The sequence below is a fragment of the Nannobrachium achirus genome, assembly GCF_963921795.1.
Source record: "Nannobrachium achirus genome assembly, chromosome: 5".
In the NCBI taxonomy this organism is placed as follows: domain Eukaryota; kingdom Metazoa; phylum Chordata; class Actinopteri; order Myctophiformes; family Myctophidae; genus Nannobrachium; species Nannobrachium achirus.
In genome coordinates, this window is record NC_137814.1 from 61,795,280 (window position 1) to 61,822,745 (window position 27,466).

The 27,466-nt window shown below is 44.3% G+C and overlaps 2 protein-coding genes across 2 annotated transcripts in view; both read left to right on the forward strand.

The window, feature by feature from the left end:
* Nucleotides 1–18,417, forward strand: part of adcy8 (adenylate cyclase 8 (brain)) — a gene marked incomplete at both ends in the record, with an annotated part of 274,511 nt that extends 256,094 nt beyond the window's left edge. Inside the window, 5 exons of the mRNA XM_080725959.1 lie at nucleotides 12,085–12,177; nucleotides 14,178–14,292; nucleotides 16,328–16,452; nucleotides 17,394–17,819; nucleotides 18,391–18,417. Of these exons, the coding sequence (XP_080582085.1) occupies nucleotides 12,085–12,177; nucleotides 14,178–14,292; nucleotides 16,328–16,452; nucleotides 17,394–17,819; nucleotides 18,391–18,417 (786 nt within the window). The remainder of the gene's footprint in view (nucleotides 1–12,084; nucleotides 12,178–14,177; nucleotides 14,293–16,327; nucleotides 16,453–17,393; nucleotides 17,820–18,390) is intronic.
* Nucleotides 7,424–9,424, forward strand: LOC308284707 (dynamin-1-like protein; the record flags this gene model as incomplete). The annotated part of the gene is made up of 1 exon (XM_080725425.1): nucleotides 7,424–9,424. The coding sequence occupies one exon, from the start codon at nucleotides 7,424–7,426 to the stop codon at nucleotides 9,422–9,424; it is 2,001 nt and encodes a 666-aa protein (XP_080581551.1).
* Nucleotides 18,418–27,466: the final 9,049 nt, after the last annotated feature.

Below are 27,466 nucleotides of genomic sequence, written 5' to 3' on the forward strand. Positions count from 1 at the left end.
CATAGTTCCGCCAATTTAAAACGAATCCAATACGGAACTAAAACTTCCTATGTTTGGCCGCTAGTTGCGCTGTTTTCCCCCCCGCGAGGTACCAAAAAGAATGTTTCTACATCCCCATTCATTTTCCGCTTACCAGCCGGCTGTGTTCTTCTTCGTGTGCTTTCATTTCGGGAGGCTCCGACCACATTCTCCCATGTATCTCTGCGGTTGCACGTGACTGTTGGCAGCCAATAGCATTCCTTATGATTCCTGGGGTACCATTCAAACAATGATGGCGACACCCATACAAGAGACAAAAAAACATCATTTTCGCAGCATAGAGACCAATGGCTTCGCTTCGTCCATATTTTTTTTTTCAGTCTATAGTCTAAACTTCAATGTTTTTTTCCCCCTTAACTGAGCCAGAGCTTAAGCAGGGACCCCACTACATATTGTAGCCTCTTTATTCGTCTGCCACTGTAACTCTCCCTAAGGGGTCCCAGACCCCCCTGTTGAAGACCCTACTCTCTAGACCAGGGGTGGGCAACTTTGATGATGGAGAGGGCCACTATATTACCACACTCACTCCATGCAGGGGGCCACATATGCATATTTTTACGATCTACTTTGTCATTCTAGTATGTCATACAAAAGAAGCAGAAATAGCCGATCTACAGGCTCAAAACGCATCGCAGTTGTAGATCTGCTATTTTTGCTTCTTTTGAATTGGAATCCTGAATTATTTTTATTATTTTTTAATTGGAATCCTGAAATGTAACATTGTGATTTAATTTCAAATGCATTTAGTTATGTCAACTTTAAAGCCATACTGTGTAAGATGCCCAACTAGTGGTCATTAGCCCTATAGCAAACCGCGGTCGCGTCCGCGTCTTTCGGACGTTTTTCGTACCTTCAGACCCCCGCGTCTGCCTCCACCTCGCTGAGATCTATCTTTTAAGGGGTCCCTTGTTCCTGTGCGTTCAGTAATTCCAGAGATACGGACTCCTTCACCCTGCCTGGTAGGCGAAATTACCTAGAGAAGGGATGGTACAAACGGGCGACAACAAATATGGCTGCCATAGCGACCCCACTTCAAGATGCGCTGTGATTGGCCGGCAGTTGTATAACCCTCGCTGTGATTGGCCGGTAGTGTGATGACGCAATTTTGGCGCGAGATCCGGTCCACGGCAAGGATCTCAGTTTACATACAGAGAAGGCTTTACAGGCTGAAATTCACGGCGCGGATCTTCTAAAACTTTTGTGATTTAATAGTTAGGAGAATTTTAAGATTTGTTTTATAAAAAAAGTTACATAGTACAACTTTAAGAACTTAAATACAAAGTTTAACATTTTAACTATACTAGTCATTCAACTACTAATATAGACTGAAGTAATTAAAGCGTGGGTCATGTTTGCATGTTTAGAATTGTAACAGCTGAAATCAATAATATATCAGCATTCTTATATCAACCTGCGGGCTGCATTAAGTGAAGGTAAGGGCCGCATGTGGCCCCCGGGCCGCCAGTTGCCCATGTATGCTCTAGACGGAGTAAACAACAGATCAAGGTCCGCATGGCGGTCAGTTGAATCCAGGCTGAACCCAGAACATCCATCAGGGTGAACCCGTCTCCACATAAACACCTTGTAGGACCCACACACTGACAGTCCATTCATCAACATGATCCCAAGACAGCCGCTGCCAGCGTGAGCTTGTATCTGAGCGTTGCGTGTGTGTTTGCGTGCTTGCGTGCAGTGTTGTAAAGTAACTAAGTACATGTACCCAAGTAATGTACTTAAGTACAATTTTGAGGTGTTTGCACTTTACTTGAGTATTTCCAATTTCCAATACTTTTACTTCTACTCCACTACATCTCGGATCCAAATATTGTACTTTTACTCCATTACATTTATTGGAACACTTTAGTCACTAGTTACTTTGCAGATACACATTATAATATTATAAAACATACATTAACCAATTTAGCCCTGTTTTATACATTGGCTATTTGAAAATAGCCGATCTACAAGCTCACACCACGTCGCATCGCGACGCGTTGTGAGCTTGTAGATCTGCTATTTTCAAACAATTTGTACTTTTACTTTTGTACTTTAAGTACGTTTTGATGCCAATACTTTCTTACTTTTACTCAAGTACATTTTGAATTCCGGATGTTTACTTGTAACAGAGTACATCTACATTACAGTATTGGTACTTTTACTTAAGTAAAGCATGGGAGTACTTTTTTCCACCTCTGCTGTAGACCAACACATATTGGTTTAAACAGAGCAGGGGTGAGATGCCGTGGGCTCGGTTGGGCTCGGCGATCCCACACTTTACCGCGCACGTGCGCCCGACATGCACGCACGCACACGCACGTCGTCAAGTTGTGTGACGGCTCGACGGCTCGGTCAACACTTCAATCCCCTACCTGTCTGCTTTGCATAACAATTCTCTGGTAGGCAGGCTCATTTACACTTACAGTATATGTGGCCAGCATATACGTTCGCCTAGCATTCTTTGCAGACTTTTAGCTTCTTTCGGAAACCTCTCCCTCCGCTACCTATGCAGCTCCTCACTCTTCATGTCATGAGTTTAAATTACTCATTTTGTCAGAGCTGCATAGCGGAGGGACTCGGGAGAGGTTCCGAAAGGATCTAGCAAACTTAACTGTGTGTGGGTGAGTCTATAAAGTCTATGTAAAGTTGTTTTATATAAATCTAAAGGAAAATACATCAATTGAAACTAAAATAAAAACAACAAATTAACAATGTAACTAAATAATAAGACATTTTATTAGATTAAAAATATTGTGTTATACAGCAGCGAGCGGCAGCGTCATGAATTTAGAGGAACACCACTTCAGAAATCCATATCACACCACTGAAACAGAGGTAACAGCCTTGACAGTTCAGAATGACATTCTCCAAGGAAACCACGAGAATTTATTCTATTGCTTCCGGGTTCCCGACTTGGGGTCAACAGAGGTTCCAAAATGCATCCTGTTCCGATTTAGAAACCACCCTCTGCAACTCAGAGAGTGCACACAAAATGTGTCAACGTGTACCTCAGGGCATGTTCCCAGACAGACAGAAAAAGACACATTCTATTCTTATCAGGGGGGGAACAGTGTGGCTTGGAACACACTGCCCCTAGAGGCCTGGAGCCCAGCTGCGCTCTCTATCTGTGTACTCACTCGCTCAGAGGTGACATTGATGTTTTCAAAACTTCAGGGGGAGTTGTTGGGAACAGTCAGAAAGTATTGTTGCATGTCATGGAGGCTCATTTCCAGTGGTGCTCCCATTTCTTACTTAAATACATCAAGTATCAATACTGCAATGTAGAAATATACAGCTATTTTTGGTCCCTGCCTTACTCCTTATCTCTAAACTTCTTTAGAGATAGTCTTTTTTTATTTTATTTTATATATATTTTTTTAAATACTTCAAATAGCTGATCTACATCGACACGTTGTGAGCTTGTAGATCAGCTATTTGAAGTATTTAAACACGTTATATTTTCTTCAAAATAGTACAAAAGGCAAATACGTTTAGGGATAAGGGGTAAGGCATGGACAAAAATAGGGCCATGCTTACAAGAAAAGTCTAGAATTCAGTAAAAGTACATAAGTATTGATCTAAACAAGTATAAAGTACTAATTATGCATTTCACACGTTTTCAAATGTATAAAAATCTTTTGAAAATAGAAGATCTACAAGCTTGCAATGTGTCTCATCGCTTCATAGGGGAGGACTTTAAATCCTGGCTAATTTTGTAATAAGATGGCTGGTTGTATTAAAGAATGGAATATGCATTCGTATCCATTCTTAATATATTAAGAATGGATAAAGTATTTGTCATTGTTCTCTAACCATTTAAACCCTAGCAGCCGTGTTCTGGCGAAATCGTTTGCAGAAAATGCAGATCTTGTGTTAGATTTAGTGGTGGAAGTGATGGAACTTACCTGTATGTAAGTGGAACTATAGTTGCGACCGAAGGTCGCATTATTGAGACCGAAGGTCGCATTATACCCTGAAAAACCTTGTAGCTTGTCTGTCTGTCTGTCTGTCTGTCTGTCTGTCTGTCTGTCTGTCTGTCTGTCTGTCTGGCTGTACAGGAAGTGATGTCAGTGGGTCACAGTGATGTGGTACAGAATGACTCATATATGGTCATAAAAAGGATGTCACGTGACATCACTTCCTGTACTGACAGTCAGACAAGCTATGAGATTTCTCAGGGTATAAAAGTCCATATATGGTCATTCCCAGAAAAAAACGAAAAAAAAAACGTTTATGTCCATACATGGAGATTTCTGATGTCATAAATTCCAGGTCGAAAATGAGAATGTTAGGATATCATATATGGCCCATATATGGAGATCCACAGGCATCAAACCAAGGCCCTAACTCGCCAAGGCCCTGCTTGGCATTCTTAATTAACGTACGTTTTTTTAATGCCCATCTCCATGTATGGGCATAACATATATTGTATGTATATGGATACATATTATTAATAAAGTATAACATACAATAAAAAGTCCATATATGGTCATTCCCAGTAAAAGAAAAAAAAACCTTTTATGCCCATACATGGAGATTTCTGATGTCATAAATCCCAGGCCGAAAATGAGAATGTTAGGATACCCCCTTATGCCTGTATATATGGAGATCCACAGGCATCAAACCAAGGCCCTAACTCACCAAGGCCCTGCTTGGCATTACTTACGTACGTTTTATGCCCATATATGGAGATTCCTATATTGTCAATATTAGGACATTATTTTTTGAGCGGTGCAAACCGCTCCTATATTTCACTTTCGGTTTATCTAGTTAAAACATATTAGCACGGGGCGATTCTTTCATTCTTCATCGATTGGCTAATTGAGTAACTAAACATTAGAATCGACCAATCAGAAACGGTTCTACTCATGACGACATGTGTTAGCCAAACAGAACAGACCAATCAAATGCTGTGTTGTTCATGTTAATTTAGATCTGTCTTGGCCATTACACTTGCACTTGAGACCGGTTTAAAGTTCATGAAAGGTCCAGGCGTAATGGCCAGGTTGTTTCATATCCTGGACCTCTCCTAAACCTTAAACTAACAGATTGAACACCACACAGGATTCGAAACAGCAAACACGCTACATTACCCTTGCAGGCTATGATTACTGTTTTGAATACTGTGTGTTGTTCAATCTGCCAGTTTAAAGTTTAGGAAAGATTTGTGCCGGTTTAAAGTTCAGGAAAGGTCCTTCCATCTTTCTGTCTGTCTGATCCCCTCTCCGTTCTGCCCTCTGTCTGTTTTGTTTGCCCAACCGCATATCCTGGAACTTTCTGGCGCAAAACGACCCCCACCCAGGATTCAAGACAGCGACCACGCTACATTAAACCCTGTAGTCTATGATTGCTGTTTCGAATCCTGGTTGTTGTTCGTTTTGAGCTGGTGTAAAGGTCAGGACACACGAAAACCTTATATAGTCTGAGCAGACCTCCAGACTGACATCATACACAACACAAAGAATATTGCCATGCATGCCTATCAACACTGATTCGCGCAGGCGCCCTTGCAGGAATTAGTTTGCACCGCTCACTTCGCACTGGTGCGATTTTTTTTACCTATAATTTTTATCCCACGATTTTGCAACCCATTTTCACCCAGTGCCAATTGCCTATGTAATCCTGGGCTCTGCTCTCCCTCTGCCGCGCCTGGGGAGACAACGGACTGACCTCATGCTTCCTACAATGCATGAGTAGTCCAAGTTGTTTCTTTTCACCTGACAGGGGGGATTTTCCCCGGGATGGACCTAGCGCGTGGAAGGAACACGTTATTCCAACCAGTTCCTTTCCCCTCCATCAAGCGCCCCGGCTGGCCAGGCATTATTGAGAACAGGATTATATTAGGACATTATTAAGGATATTATGTTATCAATATTAAGGACATAATGGGCGGCGTGTTCCTCCCTCCACGTCATCAGCGCCCACACCCTAGGTGGGGATGGCGATAGGGCCTTTCTTTGTGGAGTTTGCATGTTCTCCCCGTGTCTCCTAGGGTTGATACCCTCACAAAAACATGAACAAACTCCCCCCAGAATGACAACAACTAGAATCGTCAGAGAAAAGCTGTGGTTGGCCAGATAGCCAAGAATTGGCGACCTCGCCCTTTAGGGTGAGGTCGCAAGTCACCCTGAGGTGTCTTACTAGTATAGCTATCCCTGATTGTTCAGGTTAGCTGGTCAACCAGTTATACAAGCTGTTTGAAAACTACTAATAGCAATCAGGTTGGGTTGGTGAGATGTCTGGCTGTGTTGTGGGCTCCTGCTTGTAAATAAAAAGTAATTGCTCTGGAACAGCACCGCTTTATCTCCTGGACAGACAGACAGACAGACAGACAGACAGACAGACAGACAGACAGACAGACAGATAGAGGCAAAAAGAAATCACATTGTGAAGTGAGCCGTGCCTTTTATGAGTTCATTTCATTAAACGCTTTGCCAACGTCCAGCTTTGCGGGACGGACATACTGACAAAGCCAGATGTAAGAGCTCAAAAATCCCTTCCTTCGGCCTGGCAGAGATTTAAAAAAAATCACACCCAGTGTGAAGTGAGCAGTGCTATTTATGAGCTCATTTCATTAAGCGTCCCCCGAAGCTTGGCCAATGTAGGATGAGGCGGGACATACATACGTACATACAGAAAAGGCCAGATGTGGGAGCAGTTAGCACTGCTCAAAAACAAGGCAGAGCCAACCTGTGCCTTGTGCACAAGTAGGCCATGTATGGCCTACTTGTGCACCAGCAGAGTGCGCTGGCATCACCAGGAATGCTGGTCCCTCATTGGGCTACAGGCTTCAACACACACAGTTACCTACCTACCTACATACGCAGCCGAACACAGTACTTGCGTGCTCTGCTGGCGCAAGTAACTAGACTGCACTCTTTCGAGGTGCTAACTTGTGCCTTGTGCACTTGTGGCCATATATGGCCTACTTGTGCGCCAGCAGAGCGCGCAAGTACTGCGATCGGTGCTGTTCGGTGCTGTCTGTACTCTGTATTTATGTGGGTAGGCAAGTTGGCACAATGCCGAGGTGCCAGCTTGCAGCTTGTTATCTATATATCAGGTCGCACTTGTTGTAGGTGACGTCACCGAGAATGCTGGTCCCTCATTGGCTGTTGATGGTGATGTCAACAATAATGCAGTACTCGTCAGTTCTGACGTCAGCACTCGGAGGCTAGTCTGGAGCCATAGAGGAAGTCCATATTTGGCCAAACATGTGATGAAGTATTAAACTCCACATATATTTAGGCAATACACCCGGGCGGTACCTTCATACATAAGGAGTGGGAATTAGAGAACGTCTGCCAACGCGAAGTGGGGACTAGTTTGAAGCAGGCATCTTTTTGAAGCAGACATTTTTCCTGGAGGCGTACCTATGTCATTCTCAACCATGGAAGCCCTCATACCCGTCATAAACAAACTGCAGGATGTCTTCCACACGGTGGGCACGGACATCATCCAGCTTCCGCAGATCGCCGTGGTGGGCTCCCAGAGCAGCGGCAAGAGCTCCGTGCTGGAGAGCCTGGTGGGCCGGGACCTGCTGCCGCGCGGCTGCGGCGTGATAACGCGCCGGCCCCTCATCCTCCAGCTGATCCACGTGGACCGTGAGGACCGCCCCGCCAAAAACGGCATGGGCAAAGACGTCGGCGGCGAGGAGTGGGGCGAGTTCCACCACAAAAAGAACGAGATCTACACAGACTTCAACAAGATCCGGGAGGAGATCGAGAAGGAGACGGAGCGCATGATGGGCAGCCACAAGGGCATCAGCGACGAGCCCATCCACCTGAAGATCCTCTCGCCCAAGGTGGTCAACCTGACGCTGCTGGACCTGCCGGGCCTCACCAAGGTGCCCGTGGGGGACCAGCCCAAGGACATCGAGCTGCAGATCCGCGAGCTCATCCTCAAGTACATCTCCAACCCCAACTGCATCATCCTGGCTGTCACGCCGGCCAACACGGACATGGCCACCTCCGAGGCGCTCAAGGTGGCGCGCGAGGTCGACCCCGACGGCCGGCGGACGCTGGCCGTGGTCACCAAGCTGGACCTGATGGACGCCGGCACGGACGCCATCGACATCCTGATGGGGAGGGTCATCCCCGTCAAGCTGGGCCTCATCGGCGTGGTCAACCGGAGCCAGATGGACATCAAAAACAACAAGTCGGTGGCGGACTCCATCCAGGACGAGGTGGCCTTCCTGCAGAAGAAGTACCCCTCCCTCGCCAGCAGGAACGGAACCAAGTACCTGGCCAAGGCGCTGAACCGCCTGCTCATGCACCACATCCGAGACTGCCTCCCCGAGCTGAAGACTCGGCTCAACATGCAGGCGGTGCACTACCAGTCCCTGCTGAGCAGCTACGGCGAGCCGGTGGAGGACAAGAGCGCCACGCTGCTGCAGCTCATCACCAAGTTCTCGGCGGATTACTGCCACACCATCGAGGGCACGGCCAAGTACATCGAGACCACCGAGCTGTGCGGCGGCGCGCGCATCTGCTACATCTTCCACGAGACGTTCGGCCGCACGCTGGAGTGCGTGGACCCGCTGGGCGGCCTGACCACGGTGGACGTGCTCACGGCCATCCGGAACGCCACGGGCCCGCGGCCGGCGCTGTTCGTGCCCGAGGTGTCCTTCGAGCTGCTGGTGAAGCGGCAGGTGAAGCGGCTGGAGGAGCCCTCGCTGCGCTGTGTGGAGCTTGTGCTCGAGGAGATGCAGAGGATCATCCAGCACTGCAGCAACTACAGCACGCAGGAGTGGCTGCGCTTCCCCAAGCTCCACGACGCCATCGTGGAGGTGATCACCTCGCTGCTCCGCAAGAGGCTGCCGGTCACCAACGAGTACATCCAGAACCTGATCGCCGTCGAGCTCGCCTACATCAACACCAAGCACCCGGACTTTGCCGACGCCTGTGGCGTCATGCACAGCAACATAGAGGAGCAGCGCCACGGCCGCCTGAGGGTGTCGACGCCCGCCGCCGCCGCCAACGAAACAGCGGGTGGAACCGGAGAAGGCGCGGAGGGCTCCCAGAGCGGTTCCGTCGGCGAGCAGGCGGACGGACGCATCGTCGGCAGCTGGAGGGGGATGCCGAGGATGGGGGCCCGCGAGCTGCGGGACTGCACGGTGATCGAGAGGCTCATCAAGTCCTACTTCCTCATCGTGCGCAAGGACATCCAGGACAAGGTGCCCAAGGCGGTCATGCACTTCCTGGTCAACCACGTGAAGGACTGCCTGCAGAGCGAGCTCGTCAGCCAGCTTTACAAGTCGGACAAGCTGGAGGACCTGCTGACGGAGTCGGACGACATGGCGCGCAAGCGCAGCGAGGCCGAGGACATGGTGCGGGCACTGCAGAAGGACGGGCAGATGATAGCGGAGATCAGGGAAACTAATCTGTGGTGAGGAGGAGGACCCACAGCCCAAAACAAAGCCTTTTGGTGTGCTGCTTTTTCCACTCCTGTGGATCCTTGAGTTTAGCTGTACCTAGAGCTGAGCACCCACTGCCCCAAATCAGAAGAAGCGGCACCTGTTCTCTTCTCCAAAGCTATGGTGAGGATCGGTGGTTTTCAACCTTATTTTCGAGGACCATCTCATCTCTTGAGAGACGCCATCTACGCGGTGATATCCTCAGTGTTGATTTAACTCTTAGAGAGCATTGTTTCCCAAACGTTTAAATGTCAAGGTCTCCCCTTAACCCAGGCAGCGTACAAATGGAACCAAATGGACAAGTCATGGTCCATTTGGTTCCATTTGTAAACTGCCAGAGTTACAGACTTGTACAGGTCCATTTAGACCCCCTAAGCTGCTACACATTTAGTACACTCTTAAGTCATTGACTTAAGAGTGTACTAAATAGCATACCAATACATTTGGTTCAATTCGTACACCGATGATGAGAAAACAGCGCTGATGATGATCTCCTTCTCCCAGGCCCCTCCTACATGTACCCTACCAACAGACTAAACAAACCCAATATGCACTGGTATCATAATGTGTATTATGGAAATACAGTTGTATCTACGCTATGGAATTGAATTGCATGAAATACCCCAGCCTCCGCTGTCTTGCATAGCACATACATTAGATGTATTATTACTAGATTAATATAGCTTTTATATGTATGTAAATCATAATAATAATAATCAATAAAATAATAAAATAAAAACATATAAGAGGTATTAGCTCTAACTTGCTTTACTTACATCAACAAGCACGTAATTGGCAATAAACTCACAGATAACCGCAATAAAACAATAATAAACTTCTTGACATTCTTATTTCTTTCAGACAAGCAATATTGATCGGCAATTAAATTACGAGGGATTGATGATAGTTTGGGGATTTCACTTCCTACCTTGCTGAAGAAAATAAAGTTTTAAAACAAATGCCCTGAACTTCAAGCACATCACAGAGGATCACTATTTACACTATTTTTTTCATTCTTTTTTTTATAATGGGGTGACAAAGCAGTGAACTGGCACAAGCAGTAGACAGGAAAGAGTTTATCAACTCAACTTTAAAGCAACTTAAACTGTATCGACATATCACAGGTCTTTAATGTAAAACAGATGTGTGTCGCACAGAAAAAGGCTTGAAAACATGCAGACTACTTGGCGATGCTTTTCGAGTTACACCTCTCCCCCATTGCTGCCCGAGGAAGTGTTACTCCAACTGCGTTGCCAGATAGATAGAATGTTGTATTTTATTTCCTTCTTTTTTTCCTTCATAATACAGTGGTCTTTACAGTAAAGCGATGGGCGAAGTTATTAGTCTGGTTAACCAGACTATATGGTACTATATAGTCTGGTATATATTCTGGTTAACCGGACTATATAGTACCATATAGTCTGGTATATAGTACTTTATTCCATCTTCCATCGTCTCCTAAGTACTTTTTTTTGCCGCACCACTTTTTTGGTGACACACTTATGTCAAATCGACCGGCTTCTTCCGGAAGCGCATGCGTGATATTTTGCAAAGAGATACTGTACATTATAGTATAATAATACTAAGGCCTAGGCCAGACGGAGCTGGATATTTCATATATCCCAGTTTTTCAGATATCCACGTAGAAAAATATCTAGGTCCACACGACAAAGATATCTAGGTCTAAAGTAATCTTAGTCCCCAGACCTCCACTAGGGGGACAAGCACACACACAGTAAAGTCTTCAGAGATATCCGGGTTCCATGTCTACACGGATCCAGTGAATCGGATATTTTTCAATGTCTCCACTTATTTATCCGGTTTCAAAAATATCCAGCTTCGCATCCAAAATATCTAGCTTTGTGTGGCTGCAATCCCCAACCGCACAAAAACATGTCTAGCAAATGTCTAGCTTCAGAAATATCCAGCTACGTGTAGCCGGCACCTTACTAGAAATACTGTTCCTACGAAACAGTGTGGACTCGCTGCTCTTCATTGGCTAAAGGACCTGCCTTTGTACTGTCGATAGTTTCTTTGAGGAGAATAACCTTGGTCTATAAAGTTTTGGTATAACATACTGATATATCATACTGTTTCAGTTTTGGTGGTGAAAACAAGGAGTTAAATAAGGATTGGAGAAACAAACAGGGGGAACCAAAACAAAACGATAACGCTTCTAACACGGCCCGTTTAAAACGAATATCAAAGGCTTTCTTCCCTCTGAGGTGGAAAGACTAGACCCATGGTTCCTAAATATTTTAGCTCAAGACCCAAAAGAGAAATGAGACTTTTGCCCCGGGACCCAAACTAGGTTTGGGATTTTTTTCAAGGGTTTGTGACAAAACGCTGGCAGTGGCGGATAGACGACGCTTTCACTCTGGCAGTTAAAAGGGTTAAGTTGCTGCTCCGCCACTGCCTGTTTGCTTGGATGTCCTCTGAACAAATGAAAAGCGACAGTCGAGGCCTTTCCTCTGTCGCACTCATCGATTTGTCCGCGCGGCACAAATTGGTGTTTAATAGAAAGTGCATCCAGAAGCCGGGCGGCGACTTGGTCGTCGTCGTTACCACGCCAAAATGAAGTGAATTAAGTGACTTAATGAAATGGTTTTCTTGTGTCCTTGTGTTTTTTTCCGTAGCTACTAGGCGAGGATCGATTTCAGGACATCGAGAAGATCAAGACTATTGGCAGCACCTACATGGCTGTGTCTGGTCTGTCTCCTGAAAAGCAGGTGAGACGCAGATACTGGTACCATGTACAATTACGGCACTTTAGCAGATTCAGGGGTCTTCAACAGTGGGTCTGGGATCCCTAGGGGGTCCTCAGAGTTACTACAGGGGGTCCTCCAAATCTTTGAGCGATAGAAACTCTTTTTCTCCTTTTTTATACTAACCGCTTGAACCCTAGCGTCCATATTCTGAGAAGTTTAGCCAAAAATAGCAGATCTACAAGCTCACAACGCCTCGCGCTGCGAGGCGTTGTGAGCTTGTAGATCGGCTATTTTCGGCAAAGAGCTTTGGTGAAGAGGGGGAAAAGAGCAGACTAAGTACAGAGTGAAGGGACGTGTTTATTAAGTATTGACGGTTCAAATATCTGAAAACACAAATTGACATGAATCCAAAATACACTGACGATTTTGCTGTCAAACGATGAAACTATATGGAATCTATGAACAGGTTGTGGGGGTCCCTGCTTCATCTCTCTCTCTCAACTAAGGGGTCCTTGGCCTGAACACTTTGAAGACCCCTGCTCTAAACAGTGTTGATTTAGTTGATTAAAACTATGACAACAAATGTTCATGGACTACCTTTTTTCATTGAATAAAACTAAATAAAAACAATTTCGTCAACAAATACAAACTAGACTATAATGTTTGCGAGGGAAACTGGAGAAGAGATCCAGTAGATGGATGTCACAGACGGGAAATAGCCAACCTACAAGCTCACAACGCGTTGTAGCACACGGTGCGTTGTGAGCTTGTAGATCAGTTATTTTTTCGGGCCTGCAGCTAAGTGAAAATCTGCCTTTTTGATGCCATCACGGCCCACCAAAAATACATTTTAGGCGACTAAATCAACTGTAGATGTAGTCAACTAAAATCTTATGCTATTTATATTAAAATTATAACATTTCTGGTGACTAAAATACGACTAAAACAGAATTGTATGCAAATGACTATGACTAAAACTATATCAAAATAACACTGGCTCTAGAGCAGTGGTATTTTCTACTGTTGCATGCTATATACAGTACATAGTATGACATGCACATTTTCATTTAGTTTTTGTCAAATTTGTGTAATTTGAAATGTTTTAGTCGACCAAATATTATAATATTTTAGTCGACTAAATCTAGAGTTGATTTTTCGACAAAACATATTTTGGCAGGCCTTGATGGTGTCGTAATACCTGATTTTACTCTTGGTTGCATGCTGAAAATAGCCGTTACATACAACACGTGCTTGTAGATCTGCTATTTTCACCTTTAGCCCAACCAAACATAAAAAAAACGTGTCTTTTAGTTCTACTGGATCTCTTCTCCACTAGTCCCTCACTAAACATTTTAGTCTAGTTTGTTTTTGCTGACGAAATTGTCAATATATTTAGACTTAGTTTTAGTCATCATAGCTTGGTTTCTATTTGGTTTTAGTCAATGAATCAACACTGCCGAAAAGCCCTTGTTTCCATTGTGGTCCTACGTATTCAATTCATCAACAGAGCATAGAACAGGGGTCTTCAACAGGGGGTCCGGGACCCCTAGGGGGTCCTCAGAGTTAGAGTTACTACAGGGGGTCCTCCAAATCTTTGTGTGATGGAGACTTTTTTTCTCCTTTTTATATGAACTACTTGAAACCTGGCGTCTATTTTCGGAGAACTTTAGCCAAAAATAGCAGATCTACAAGCTCACAATGCCTCGTGCTGCGAGGCGATGTCCACAAATTGCCCACAAATTGACATGAATCCAAAATACACAGATGCTTGTGCTGTCAAACGATTAAACTATATGGAATCTATGAAAAAAAGGTTGTGGGGGTCCCTCCTTCATCTCTCTCTCAGCTAAGGGGTCTCTCTGCTAAGGGGTCCTTGGCCTGAAAACCTTGAAGACCCCTGGCATAGAATATTAATCCTCAGACACTAATGATGATACAACATTGTCTGTCTGTCTGTCTGTCTGTCTGTCTGTCTGTCTGTCTGTCTGTCTGTCTGTCTGTCTGTCCCCTCCCCCTCCCAGAATTGTGAGGATAAGTGGGGTCACCTGTGTGCTCTGGCAGACTTTGCCATCGCCCTCAACGAGAGCATCCAGGAGATCAACAAGCACTCCTTCAACAACTTTGAGCTCAGAATCGGTGAGACGGCGCACTTCCTGTTCTTGCCACTTCCTTGTCCTGTTTGACCGCATTACCACCGCTGCTAGCTCGTCAGTGGTTAGAAAAAGTAACATGATAGTTAATCTTTTTTTTTACGTAAATACTTCAATGTAGCAATACCTGCATTCCACATTTTACTACGAGTAAACATGCCAAAAGTATTGGCGTCAAAATATACTACTAAGGTACCAAAAGTAAAAGTAGCCCACTCAAGAATGTCTCACTTTACACTTTCCCCCAGAAATGTGTCAAAATTGGGCTTATTTGGTTAATGTACAAAGTAACAATAAGTATAGGATGGGGGGGTAAAGAAATGAAAATACACACGTAAAGTAAAAAGTAACTCAGAATTTCAAATGCACTTAAAGGGCCTACACCATGCTTTTAAAACTATATTTTTTGTATAAATATATGCTCAAAATTGAGTCTTAGACAGGTTTTAACCCTCAACAAACACTCTGACCATTCTTTTTGTTTGTTCTAGCTCTACTATAATGAGGCTCTCCAGCTGCAATACCAAAACGGCCTCTGTTTGCTCAGGGGCGCATCTAGTGGGGTTTTTCCAGAAAAAAAAGAAGTTTTTTGAAAAAAAAGAAGTTTTTTGAAAAAAAAAAAGTTTTTGAAAAAAAAAAAAAAAAAATTTGAGAAAAAAAGTTTTTGAAAAAAAAAGTTTTTTGAAAAAAAGTTTTGAAAAAAAAAAAAATATATATTTTTTTTTAACTTTTTGACAGTTTTTGAAAAAAAAAATTTTTTTTGAAAAAAAATTTTGAAAAAAAGTTTTGAAAAAAAAATTTTTTGAAAAAAAAGTTTTTGAAAAAAAAAGTTTTTTGAAAAGTTTTGAAAAAAATAATAATTTTTTTTTTACTTTTTGACAGTTTTTGAAAAAAAAAAATTGAAAAAAAAATGTTTTGAAAAAAAAATGTTTTGAAATTTGTTTTTGAAAAATAAAAAGTTTTGAAATTTTTTTTTGAATTTTTTTTTTTTTTGACTCTGAAAAAAAAACGGGAAACGCGTGTGACGTCACATGCGTCAACTCTCAGAACAGCACTGTTCTGAGAACCCGTGGAAAGCTTTTCATCTCTGTCTTCCCAAAACCAGAGAAAGACACAATGTACAGAAATAGGACTTTGTGAGGATAGAAGGTGCCAGTGGGACCCCAAAAAAAGGTTTTAAAATAGAAAAAGTGAAAATTCATGGTGTAGGTCCTTTAAGTGAATTCCTAAGTAAACAAAAACTTGAATAAATGTACTTCACGGCCCACCGGTTTCCAGGCAGGGTTGTCATTTGGGGCATCAGGGGAGGGCAACTGTCACCCCCTAGTGTTCACCTTTAACCTTAAATTCAGTCATTTTATGCATGCAGGCGAACACTTTCAAACATTTTCTCTTTTTGCCTCCAAGCAAATAGTGAAAATAGTTGATCTACAACAGGGTTCCCCAATAGGCAGCCCGCGGGCCATTTGCGGCCCGCGGGGGGGTTACTGTCTGGCCCCCACCAACCCCAGTAATAATGGTGGTATAAGAGCAGCAACAACACTAGTGTATCGTCGTTGTTGGGTGGAAACCTCGTATCTCCAAATGTGTACGTTCTTTCGCAAAGTAAAGCCCTGCTTCTTCATACAAGGCCGTCGCACAAAAGTAGTGAAAACAGCCGATCTACAAGCACACAACGCCTCGGCACACAACGCCTCGCGGTGCGAGGCGTTGTGTGCTTGTAGATTGGCTGTTCTCACTAGTTTAAATCATTTTTAAAATGATAAATGCAAAACGAACGGTTTTGGACATACACAAATTTCACCGGACAACGACGATATCTGAACTGTCGCTGGAGTAGCGGGAACACCACCGTCACCCCGGCCCTCGGCTTGGTACCCTAGACATAATTCGGCCCTTGGGGAAAACTAATTGGGGAACCCTGATCTACAAGCTCTCAGCGACGCGTTGACAGCTTGTAGACCCACTATTTTTGCTATTTTAGACATGGCTTATTTCTTGCCACCCCCATTTCTTTCCAGGCATGGCCCATGGCTCGGTGGTTGCCGGGGTGATCGGCGCCAAGAAGCCGCAGTACGACATCTGGGGGAAGACGGTGAACCTGGCCAGCAGGATGGACAGCACCGGAGTCAGCGGCAAAATACAGGTCTCTGGCCCTAACTTTTATACAAGCTCATAATACAGGGCTCTGGCCCTAGTTTTTAATGCAGAGAAATGTACGGCAAGCAAGGAAAATACCTACGTCAAATGAATAGACAGTGTGTAGAACACAATGAAGAGACAATTAAGCCACATCTCCCCTGACCCTATGGTGTCACTGTTTACCCTTTTGGGTGTACTGTACTGTACACATCAAATAGATAGATAGATTAGATAACTTTATTGTCCAAAGGGGGAAAGTATTTACAGTAGTTACAGGGATGCATGTAAAAGGAAAAAGTACTGTTGTGTACAGCAGTGTTACAGTGAACAAGATACATATTTTTGGTGAACTTCAATATGAACGCTCGTTCTTTTACCTTGTCTGATGACTGTTAGCTGATGAGGGGTCGCACGGGTGTGCAAAGTAAATAAAAACATCTCCCGTAATGCTGCTTTCAAATCTCCACCACAACATCAATGATGTCCAATTCACTTCCTGGCTGTTCTCTGTGGACTGATCTAGATTATGCATTTCTATGCTCTGAACGATGGCAAGCGGAGCGGCCCAATTCACATCCATTCTTTGCATAAAGCTGCCCTCTGCCGCCAGCTTGGCTAAAGTACAGATATAATATTTAAAAAAAAGAATCGTTTGGAAATAATGAATAGATCTTTTTCTATAACATCGCAAAGGTAAGCTGCTTTTTGCTGGCACCAGCCCCAATAAATAAATAATAAATCTAGCAGTAGAACTGTTAACTTAATTCCTGGTCATTAACTTCATGGTTGCTAATTTCCTTGTTGTTAATTTCCGGGTTGTTAACACTGTGGTTACTAACGTCTTACTTATTAACTAATTAACGTTGGTGGACAAGTATTCAAAAGTGTGATTGAACTATCTCTTTAACTTCCCGGTACGCCCCCCCCCCCCCCCCCCCTCCTCAGGTGCCCGAGGAGACCTTCCTCATCCTGAAGGAGCGCGGCTTCGCCTTCGAGTACCGCGGCGAGATCTACGTCAAGGGCATCAGCGAGCAGGAGGGCAAGATCCGCACGCACTTCCTGCTGGGCCGCTCGGCGCCGCCCAACCCGCTGATGGCGGGGCCGCGGCGCGGCGCCGGCCAGTACTCGCTGGCCGCCGTGGTGCTGGGCCTGGTGCAGTCGCTCAACCGCCAGAAGCAGAAGCAGATCCTCAACGACAACCACAACAACCTGCACGGCCACGGCCACGGGCACGGCCACGGCGGTGGGATGAAGGGCTCGCACCACCACGCGTACGCCACCGCGCGACGGACGTTGCTGGCGCCGCCCACCAGCAGCTCCTCCGCCGAGGGGGTGTCGTCGCCAGCGGCGGCGGGCGGGGGAGGAGGAGGGGTGGGGGGAACGGGAGGAGGAGGAGGGGGAGGGGGAACGGGAGCGGGTGGTGTTAGCGGCGGAGGAGGGAGCGGACACCAAGGGGAAACGCTGATGGCGGATAAGACGGAACTGGCCTGAAAACGTGGGGATAAAAAAAAACACGAACGAAATGTAATAGAGGGTACGCGCATGTATAACGTGAGTGGCGAATCGAGTGGCAAAGTGGGTTTAACCGTTGTTTATCCTCGTTTAATGCAGTCGGATTGGACTTTTCCGTTGGGACGTATGGGCTGTCGAGACCAGAAAGTAGTTCTTTTGCCACTCAGTAGGCGTTCTTAATGCGCATAACTTCCGGGTATGATGATGATGATGGTGTCACGCGCATACCCTCTATGTCTGAGGAGGTCTAGGTTTGGAGAACTTATCCTTCTTAGTGGGACGCTGGAGGAGGAGTTGGGGGAGGAGGAGGTGGTGTAGGTGGACACCAAGGACAAGCGCTGGCGAATATAGACGGAACTGGCCTGAACACGTTGGGGAGAAAACAAAGGAAATGTGACCAGGAGGTTTGGAAAGAACCTCTCCCTCTTAGTGGGACTTTGCCGGTGCTCGACGCTAGGGCGGTCCAGGGGGACCAGCAGGAGTCCAAATTGACACTTTTGTTTTTTTGTTGTTGTTACTCTGAGTGACACGTTTTACAGTGCAGATTAGGACATTCACCAAATATTCAAATATTCGAATATCAAAGTCACTATTCGACGTTGTCCACCTAAGTCCAATATTCACTTTTTTTTCTTTTTTTTTTTTATTGTTTTCTCTTTAAAAAATATATAGTTTATAAAGCTTGGCTAGATAGGAAGTCATAAGAAAGATTTGTCAATGCCCCTGGTGGATGAGAACCAGGGGTTCTCAAACCTTTTTAGGCCGTAACCCCCAAAATAAACATATTTGAACGTTGCGAGGCGTTGTGAGCATGTAGATCGGCTATTTTCACAATGTTCGCCTCTTGCTTACTTAATATTTGACAGTTTGGCCAGTCCAGTCGAATATTTGACTATTCGAATACTTTGAGGACGAATAATTCGAATACTAAAAATCCCTATTCGTGAATGCCCTAGTGGAGATTGGGGTCCCATCAAGGGAAATTAAGAAAGAAAAATAATGAGTGACACGTTTTACAGTGAAGATTATGGGGTCGGGTTAAGGGAATAAGAAGAAGGAATGCATTGGCCTAATGCATTTTCAAACTGGAGCTGAACTAAACTTTTACCCCCAATCTACGCTGTATAACGCTCGGCTCTGACTTAACTCCGATAGCCTACACAGGCCCCAACCGTGTAGAGCAGGGGGAGCCTCTAATATCCGACAATTTGGCCAATGTTTAATTTGTCATTTTAGAAGTATTAAACAAGTCCTTAGCCACTTTAGAATTGTGCTGATACCCTCTATACACTTAAACGTTTTTGTGAGAAAACGACATTGCACGTTAAGTTGTTGAGTGAGAAAACGACATTGCACGTTATGTTAATCATCTGGGGACCCCCCAAAATAATTTGGGGACCCCCCTGGGTCCGCGGTGTAGTTTTCTAAAGTCTCACTTCACCCTCAGCCTGTTACTCGTGAGTGACACCTTTTACAGTGCAGATTGGGGTCCCAATTAAGGAAAAAAAATAAAAGAAATAATAAAAAAAAGAGTGGCCTAATGCACATGGCCTAATGTCCGTTTGGTACGCCTGGCGGTTCCCCCGAACCGATATTGAGAACACCGACGCACAGGAGAAACACTGGTGGGTTAGGCAGGCCGGGCTGGCCGGCCTGAACGCAAAGAACAGGCCGGCGAAAAAGTCAATATGTTGTTCAAACAAAACATTACAATACCGATGGTTCTTCACATTCTGCATACACCTCTAATAGCATTAATATGGATTTTTATCACTCAAATGTGTCTCTCGGACTTCCACAATCCTGACGACAGCCTGACGTCCAACCCAAGCCTCACTAAACGCAGCATTATGCAAGGAGGAGAGGTCGGCAATACGTCCGTACCCGGACAAAGACTTGGCCTTGTCCGTGGCAATTTTTTTTATTTTTATTTTTTTACACACCACTATGATGTTCTTATTTTGATCATAGACCCAATTACTGAATGTTTTCTTCTGAATTGTGTATGACTACTACTGTATGATTTACTACGACACTATGGCACATTATGAGTCCACTAGTACTAGTGGGTTTTCAAAGATTTTGTTTGCAAGGACCCCCATAGCTCTGAGAGTGTACACATGGAACATTTGCACACTCTCAAGAGTTACTGACCTCTTATGGTCATTCAGGGCTATCTCTTTATGTATGCGTTTATATTATGTGTGATATTATTGTCCGCTTATGTCCGTGGCAAAAATTAAATTTTGGAGAAAGAAAAGAAATATTTCCATCACGAGCCAACATTGGCGATGACTAGGGATGGAGCTCGAAACAAGAGTCCGCTACAAACCTGATAACACATTTATTGAGTACCCGGTATCGATAAGATTTGGGCTTGTCGAGTCTGTTATCGAGCATAGCGGTCCATGGCGTTATGTTTAAACAATCAAGACAAGAGGCGATCAAGAAATGATTACAGTACTATTCATGATATAAAGCCATTTAACACGTATCGCATGCTGATGAACGATTGTTTTAATGATATTTAATGACAATGTTTGTTACTTTTGTCAATTGTCACCTTCATAGATGGCTGTCAGACACAAACTCACAGTCACAAACAACTGGCCAATGAAAAAAAGATACCGGTTCTATTCCGAATTTGTCTCACGTCTTTCCACAAAATATTAGAAAACGCTCAATAGTGGGCTTGATAAAATCCCATCTCAATAAGCAGGATCGATAAGGTGCTCATTATCAATAAAAGATGAACGAGCTCCACCCCTAGCGATGACCCTTGTGAAGTATGCATGGCATCTGAGTGGACCAACGGGGAAACCAAGCGCTCCCTTTATTCATAACCCAACGCCACCGTGCGCCGCGTCAACCAGGAAGTGACTGCCTTGTTGTTTTCGTCGGCGTGTTGGGTGTAGCCTACATTCTCTTGGGTTACCTATTGTTCTTGAGGATTAAGAATTGTGAATAATTCACAGTGATTTGGAATGCTAAAGCAGTGGTTCTCAACCTTTTTGAGAACCCCGCAAAATAATCCCCCAAAATAATCACATTTTACCTGGGGACGCCCCCCACCCCACCCTGACGAGCACTTAGAGTTGCGGCGTTACATTTTGTATAACACGGTTCTATTGTGAAAATAGCACATCTACATGGTGCTTTTTGTGAAAATAGCAGATCTACAGTACATGCTTGTAGCATGTAGATCGGTTATTTTCACAATATCTGACTCTAATATTTGACAATTTGACCAATGTTTAATTTGTCATTTTAGATGTATTAAAAAGTCCTTAAATTGTCACTTTAGAAATGTGCTATACACTTAAACCTTATGTTGGTTTGTTTACTGTTGAGTGAGAAAACAATGTTGCACATTAAGTTAATCATCTGGGGACCCCCCAAAATAATTTGGGGGGCCCGCAGGTTGAGAACCACTGTGCTAAAGCATAATTCATGTGCCGTCGCACCATGGTGTCGCGCGTCGAGAATGCCGGAGAATAGGAGACCTTGCGAGCGCACGCCGTGTCACGGATGCGACGCGTTTGTGAGCTCGTCGGGTCGACGCGGCGGTCGCCCCATGACAGCATGAATCGGGGCTCACATCACGTAAACCCCCGGCATCTGTATTGTGGGGAAAGCTTTCGCAGACAACATAGCCGATCAATGATCTCACAAGGCGAAAGAAACCCTTTCCCCACAATAGCAGACACAATAACCACCCTAGTATAGAGTCCTGAGGAACCCTGCTTAACCTTATCTGGGTTAAATGAGGGCAAAGATAGCAAAGAAAAGGTAATGTACGTCTTTTTTGGGAGGAAAGGGAAATACTTGTCGTGTATATTTATTTGACAGAGATTGATGTTTCTGAAGGATTTTAGACCACAGGTTAATTGGACCTGTGGAGTAGGGACTTTTTTTTTTTTAAAGATAGTTTTAGGCTTTTATGCCTTTATTGATAGGACATTAGACTGACAGGTCTTTATTGATAGGACATTAGACTGACAGGAAACGAGAGAGCCATGGGGAGTGACACGCAGCAAAGGTCGTCGGGATCGGCATTCGAACCCGCGACAAGCTGTCAGGCATCAGTGCCTATGTGGTATGCGCCTGGACCACTAGGCCAGAGGGTGCCCGACGTTAAACGTGTTGAGTGAACGGGTACACATTATTGTGTATCATTATTTTATGCTTTAACTATTGAAAAATAGCAGATATACAAGCTCACAGCGCGGCACCGAGTGCCGCGCTGCGAGCTTGTAGATCTGCTATTTTTGAAAAATCGTGAAAATTGAAATTTTGACCCGATTCTATAAGTGTCTTTTTAATCCTTCTAAGGTTTTTTGAAAAACCTATGTTTCTATGTCAGCAATCTGGCTAGCCATCGTCAAAGAAAAGGTCCTTTTCACTTAACTGGAGCTCAGTTAGTCTGTTCTTGAGAGACTACTGTGTCAGTGGTTCTCAAACCTTTTCATGTGAAGGACCCCCAAACTGATATTTATTTGGCCACGGACCCCCATCTCAAAATATTTAGTTCCAGGGACCCCCCCCAGAAGCAAAATTTTAGTTACAAACGTTCGCTTTGTACACATTTTCACGACTTTAAAAAAAATAGCAGATCTACAAGCTCGCAGATGTGAGCTTGTATATCTGCTATTTTTCAATAGCTAAAGCATTCAATAATTCTTGGCCTAAATGGGCTTATTAAACATGTTGAGTGGTGACTTTAACGCGCCTCATTCCGGAGCTATAGCAGCGGAGGTCATATAGGGCTTATCCTTCCGTCAAGGAGACACGGGAGAAGGCGAGGAGAGGAGGCGAGGGAAGGGAAGGAGGGGATCAAACGGGAACTGAACCGAGCCGCTCCTTCCGTTTTTAATATGACCACCCGGATCAACGCAACGTCTAGTCCGGGGACCACCAGGCGTACTAAATGACCCAGTGTCCATTTTCACAATTAACACAAGAATCTGTGAGATTAGGTTCCCAGAGTAAAAAAATATATAATAATCATGTCAAAAGTTTAAAAAAAAGAAAGTATCGTGGCATAATGCATTATCAAACTGGGAGACCTTGAATTAAAATGTAAAAAACGAGTGTACCCCAATCTAAATCCTCATTGCTTACTCAACTCCGAGAGTGTGTAGGCTACACAGACATGGGGGGGGGGCTACAAATGTGTGTACACTAGATTTTCGGTGACCACAACGGAGGCACGCTGTCACAGGCGACCTTGATCCACGTGAGACACCAGCGAGCGAGCGGCAGCGAGCCAGTTGCCGTGTTGAGCGCTGCGAAGGTTGCATGAGTCGACAGCGCTGTCCGAGTTACATACTGTATACTGGGGTACAGAATAGTAAATCTTCATAACCCCGACTTTCGGCGCCTCCGCACGGTCCAAGTGAAAACAGCGGAACGCTTCCGACCTCTGTTCAGCCAATCACAAGCCGCGGATTATAATTTATTCAGACCCGTATCTTACGGATTCCACTATCGCGTCCCGTGTCGCCCTTGTCTCGCACTGACCAATCCTGGACCCTTTCAAGCCTCAAACTTCATTTAAAAAACGACCAATCCCCCTGCTGCACACGTCCCTGGCTCTGCCCCCAATCCTGGACCCCCCTCCCCCCCCCCCCCCCAACCATCCATATCAACATTTCTTTTTTCTATTTCTTTTGTATCGGAGAACACAATAAAGGGGTTTAATTTTTTATACATGCCTGTGTCCGCTCATTTCTTTTATGTCCAATGCAGTTATCTTTTACAAAATCAAAGGATGATGTCACCCTTTTTTGTCTTCAAGCTAATAGAAGCGGCAACCATTCAATTCTTGGAAAGTTAACGTGCTGAAATAGAAGCTGTTGACTTTGTCATAGAATTGATAACAAAGATGATGATGAAATGTTGGGTAACGCGTCTCCCCTGTGGGAGTCTATACCGTCGTGACCACCAGACCAAAGGGATTTCCCCGCAGATGGTGGGGGAGATAATGCAGTTTTGAGGCCAACAGGCTGATGCAGTGAGTCACTCTGCTTGTCTGCTACACTTGTTTAACCCTTTCTGTTCGGGTCATTTTGACCCTTTTTACATTTTAATTTGAAAAAAAGGAAGAAGTTTACATTTTTTCCACCTAGAACTCACTGGCCTTAAAGATTCTTCTGTGATTAACATTTACAAAAATATCTTTGCACTACACCCATGCTACACGCCCAGGGGATATTTGGTTTAAAAATCAATACTAATATATATATATATTTTTGAAGCGGTGAAAGCCGCTTCCAAGGAGTGGCTTTGTGTGTTCCGTTCAAGTCCATATATGGTCATTCCAGTCCAGAATTAACAGGTTTTATCTGTCCCGTACATCCAGAATATGTGTGTAACGTCCGTCCCGGTCTGATGATTGGATGATTGAAAATGTCCAATGAGACCATACTTTGAGGATTGGTCAAGCTTCACATGACAATTCGGTCCTCCAGATAAATGCCACGCAAACGTTGCCCTACGCAAAATTTGGTGAAAAAAATAGACCATTTTTTACACTCCATTGATAAATGAAAGCCTGTGTGAGGAGCATGTATGTGTAGTACCTCTGCTTTGTCACAAGATGGAGCCCTTTCCTAGCAATCCGTGTGATCTTGTTAGTATGTCTGAAATCAAATGTCCCTGAACTCAAAACCTCTGGGACAACCAGATCTTATTTTATTGTTGTTTAACGGACTTTGGGCTAAGACCGAAGTATGTGAAAATGCAACATGGGCAAAGAATACAATTGTCATATATTACTCACATCTATACTAGATCTGTAATAGATATATAGATAGATAGATAGATAGATAGATAGATAGATAGATACCTTTATTATCCCAAGGGGGAAATCAGTCGCAAGGAGGCAGCACAGCAGTTTAAGGTTTACAAAGTTACAGAGAAGTATGAAAAAAAAAAAGTACTGTTGTGTACAGTAAAAAGAGCAAGGCACAATAAAAAGAAGAATATATAAAGTGTCAAAAAAACAGTCAACGCTCATAAGTGTCATGTCACAACACAAATAGCAATACTTAAATCACAACGCAACTCAACTCAATCAATGCACGTGCCAAACAAAAGTGTTCATAACATTCAATGCTATTCAGTACGACCCAAGTATCTCTCCACCAGGTCAAACACAAGCAAATAATACTCAATACTACCAACACAACCCAATACTGCAATAATACAAAAAATCACACTTGTGTGAACTGAGCGGTGGTGTGTGTGTGTGTGTGTGTGTGTGTGTGTGTGTGTGTGTGTGTGTGTGTGTGTGTGTGTGTGTGTGTGTGTGTGTGTGTGTGTGCCCCCTGTGTGTGTGTGTGTGTGTGTGTGTGTGTGTGTGTGTGTGTGTGTGTGTGTGTGTGTGTGTGTGTGTGTGTGTGTGTGTGTGTGTGCCCCCTGTGTGTGTTTGTGTGTGAGTGTGCCTGGCCTATGCCTGGCCTATCCTGAACAACAGCGCCCCTCCCTTAACATGTGTGGTCAGAAAAGGTTACTGCAGGCTACATACCCGGAGACAGACAGACAGACAGACAGACAGACAGACAGACAGACAGACAGACAGACAGACAGACAGACAGACAGACAAACAGACAGACAGACCCACACACACGGCCACAAAAGCACCTGAAAAAAGAAAAACTTTGTCATAGAGTGAGACTGCTGTGGAAGGCAGCATAAATATTAGACTGTGTCAGTTTAACACAACACTTCTCAAACAGGCATTTTCATGTCAACAATATGATCTCCACCACAGGCAAAAAAGAAAATCACACCTAGTGTGAAGTGAGTGGTGCTATTTATTTCAAGAGTCCCGCGAAGCTTGGCCAATGTGACCCTGGGCGTACAACACACTTTGAGCGCTTTGTGCCAAGATGTAGGCCAGATGTAGAGCAGATGTAGACCAGATGTAGGCCAGATGTAGGCCAGATGTAGGCCAGATGTAGACCAGATGTAGGCCAGATGTAGGCCAGATGTAGACCAGATGTAGGCCAGATGTAGACAAGATGTAGGCCAGATGTAGGCCATGCTTCAGAGCAAACTGTCCCACAAAAACTTTCGTGGGACTGGACATGTAATAAATAAATAAAAAATAATTAACATTGCTCCTTGTTGCCTATTGGCCATTATTCCAAGACTGGGAATGATGGCCAATAGGCTACAAAGAGAAATGTTTGTAGTTGCAAGGTTAATGAGGTGGGAGGGCACTTGACATCTCTGCATCATAATGAAAAGTCAAAATAAAACTGACTGATGGCAGGCAGCTCATTTAAATTATAATTAGGCTATAAATAATAATTATGATAGTGAAATTATAATTATATATGTCAAATGTTCATCTTGATAAGAGCCAGGTATCTTGGGCAGGGCATACATTTTGCAAAAGGGCACTTTGAGGCAAACGGGAAGGTGCCCAAGCACATTAAGTTAATCATCATAATTTGTGGAGCCCCCAGGGGGTCCCGAGTCTCCCAACCCACAGGTTGAGAACCACTGAACTAGGGCAAGATGGAAATGGTACATTCTGCATAATGAATACTTTCTGGTACTTAAATACATTTGATACCAAACATCTGTACTTTTACTGAAGTATTTTTTTTAATTTGGGATCATTTACTTGTAACAGAGTATTTCTACATTGCAGTATTGATGCTTTTACTTGAGTAAAAAACGTGAATACTTTTCCACCACGGCTTGTAGGCAAACACTTGAATATATTCAGCTCTAAATTTGTCAACACAAAATCGGGTTGAATTTGCATTATTGAATTATATCTAACTCCATATTAAGCCTATATGCATCCAAGCAATAGATCGTTTAACACATTGGTTCTCAAAGTGGGGTCCGGGGACTCCCAGGGGTCCTTGAAGGAGTTCCAGGGGGTCCCCAGCTAAATGATAATTGGGAACCAAATGGACCCTTATGGGTAGGCCTATGTAACTCAGAGAGTGTACAAATGGAACCATAGTAGTGGGTAGGCTCTACACCACAAATGGAATCATTTACAATATAAATTGGGGTATATGGGCACCCGGAGCCTAATGATGTCAAACTGGGGGTCCTAGAAATTTAAATGGTTGAAAATCACTGCTAAAGCATATCTTTTCAAATCCGGGCTAATAAGTGTCAATTTGGGGTCCGCAACATGAAAAGGTTTGAGAAGTACTGGTTTATAGTCGGGCCGTTAGGGATATTTCGCGCTAATCAGTCTAAAAGCGCCACATTTTGCACAGATGTAGCCCAGGGCATGCTCTAATGATTTAGCTAGGGCGCCGAGTCTGCGACTATCGGGGTCGCCACAGCGGCCAAATCAAGTTGGGCTCCCATTGACTTTCTATACAGGAGGAAAATACCCAGAAAAATCTTTTTTTCCTGGGCAAGTAGAATGTGAGGGATTTGTCATGATGCTGAATCCATTGCAAGCATTTGTTTTGCACAAAAAAAAAAACATTCCTTGGGCTAGAAATGGCCCCAGAAAAGTGAAAAGT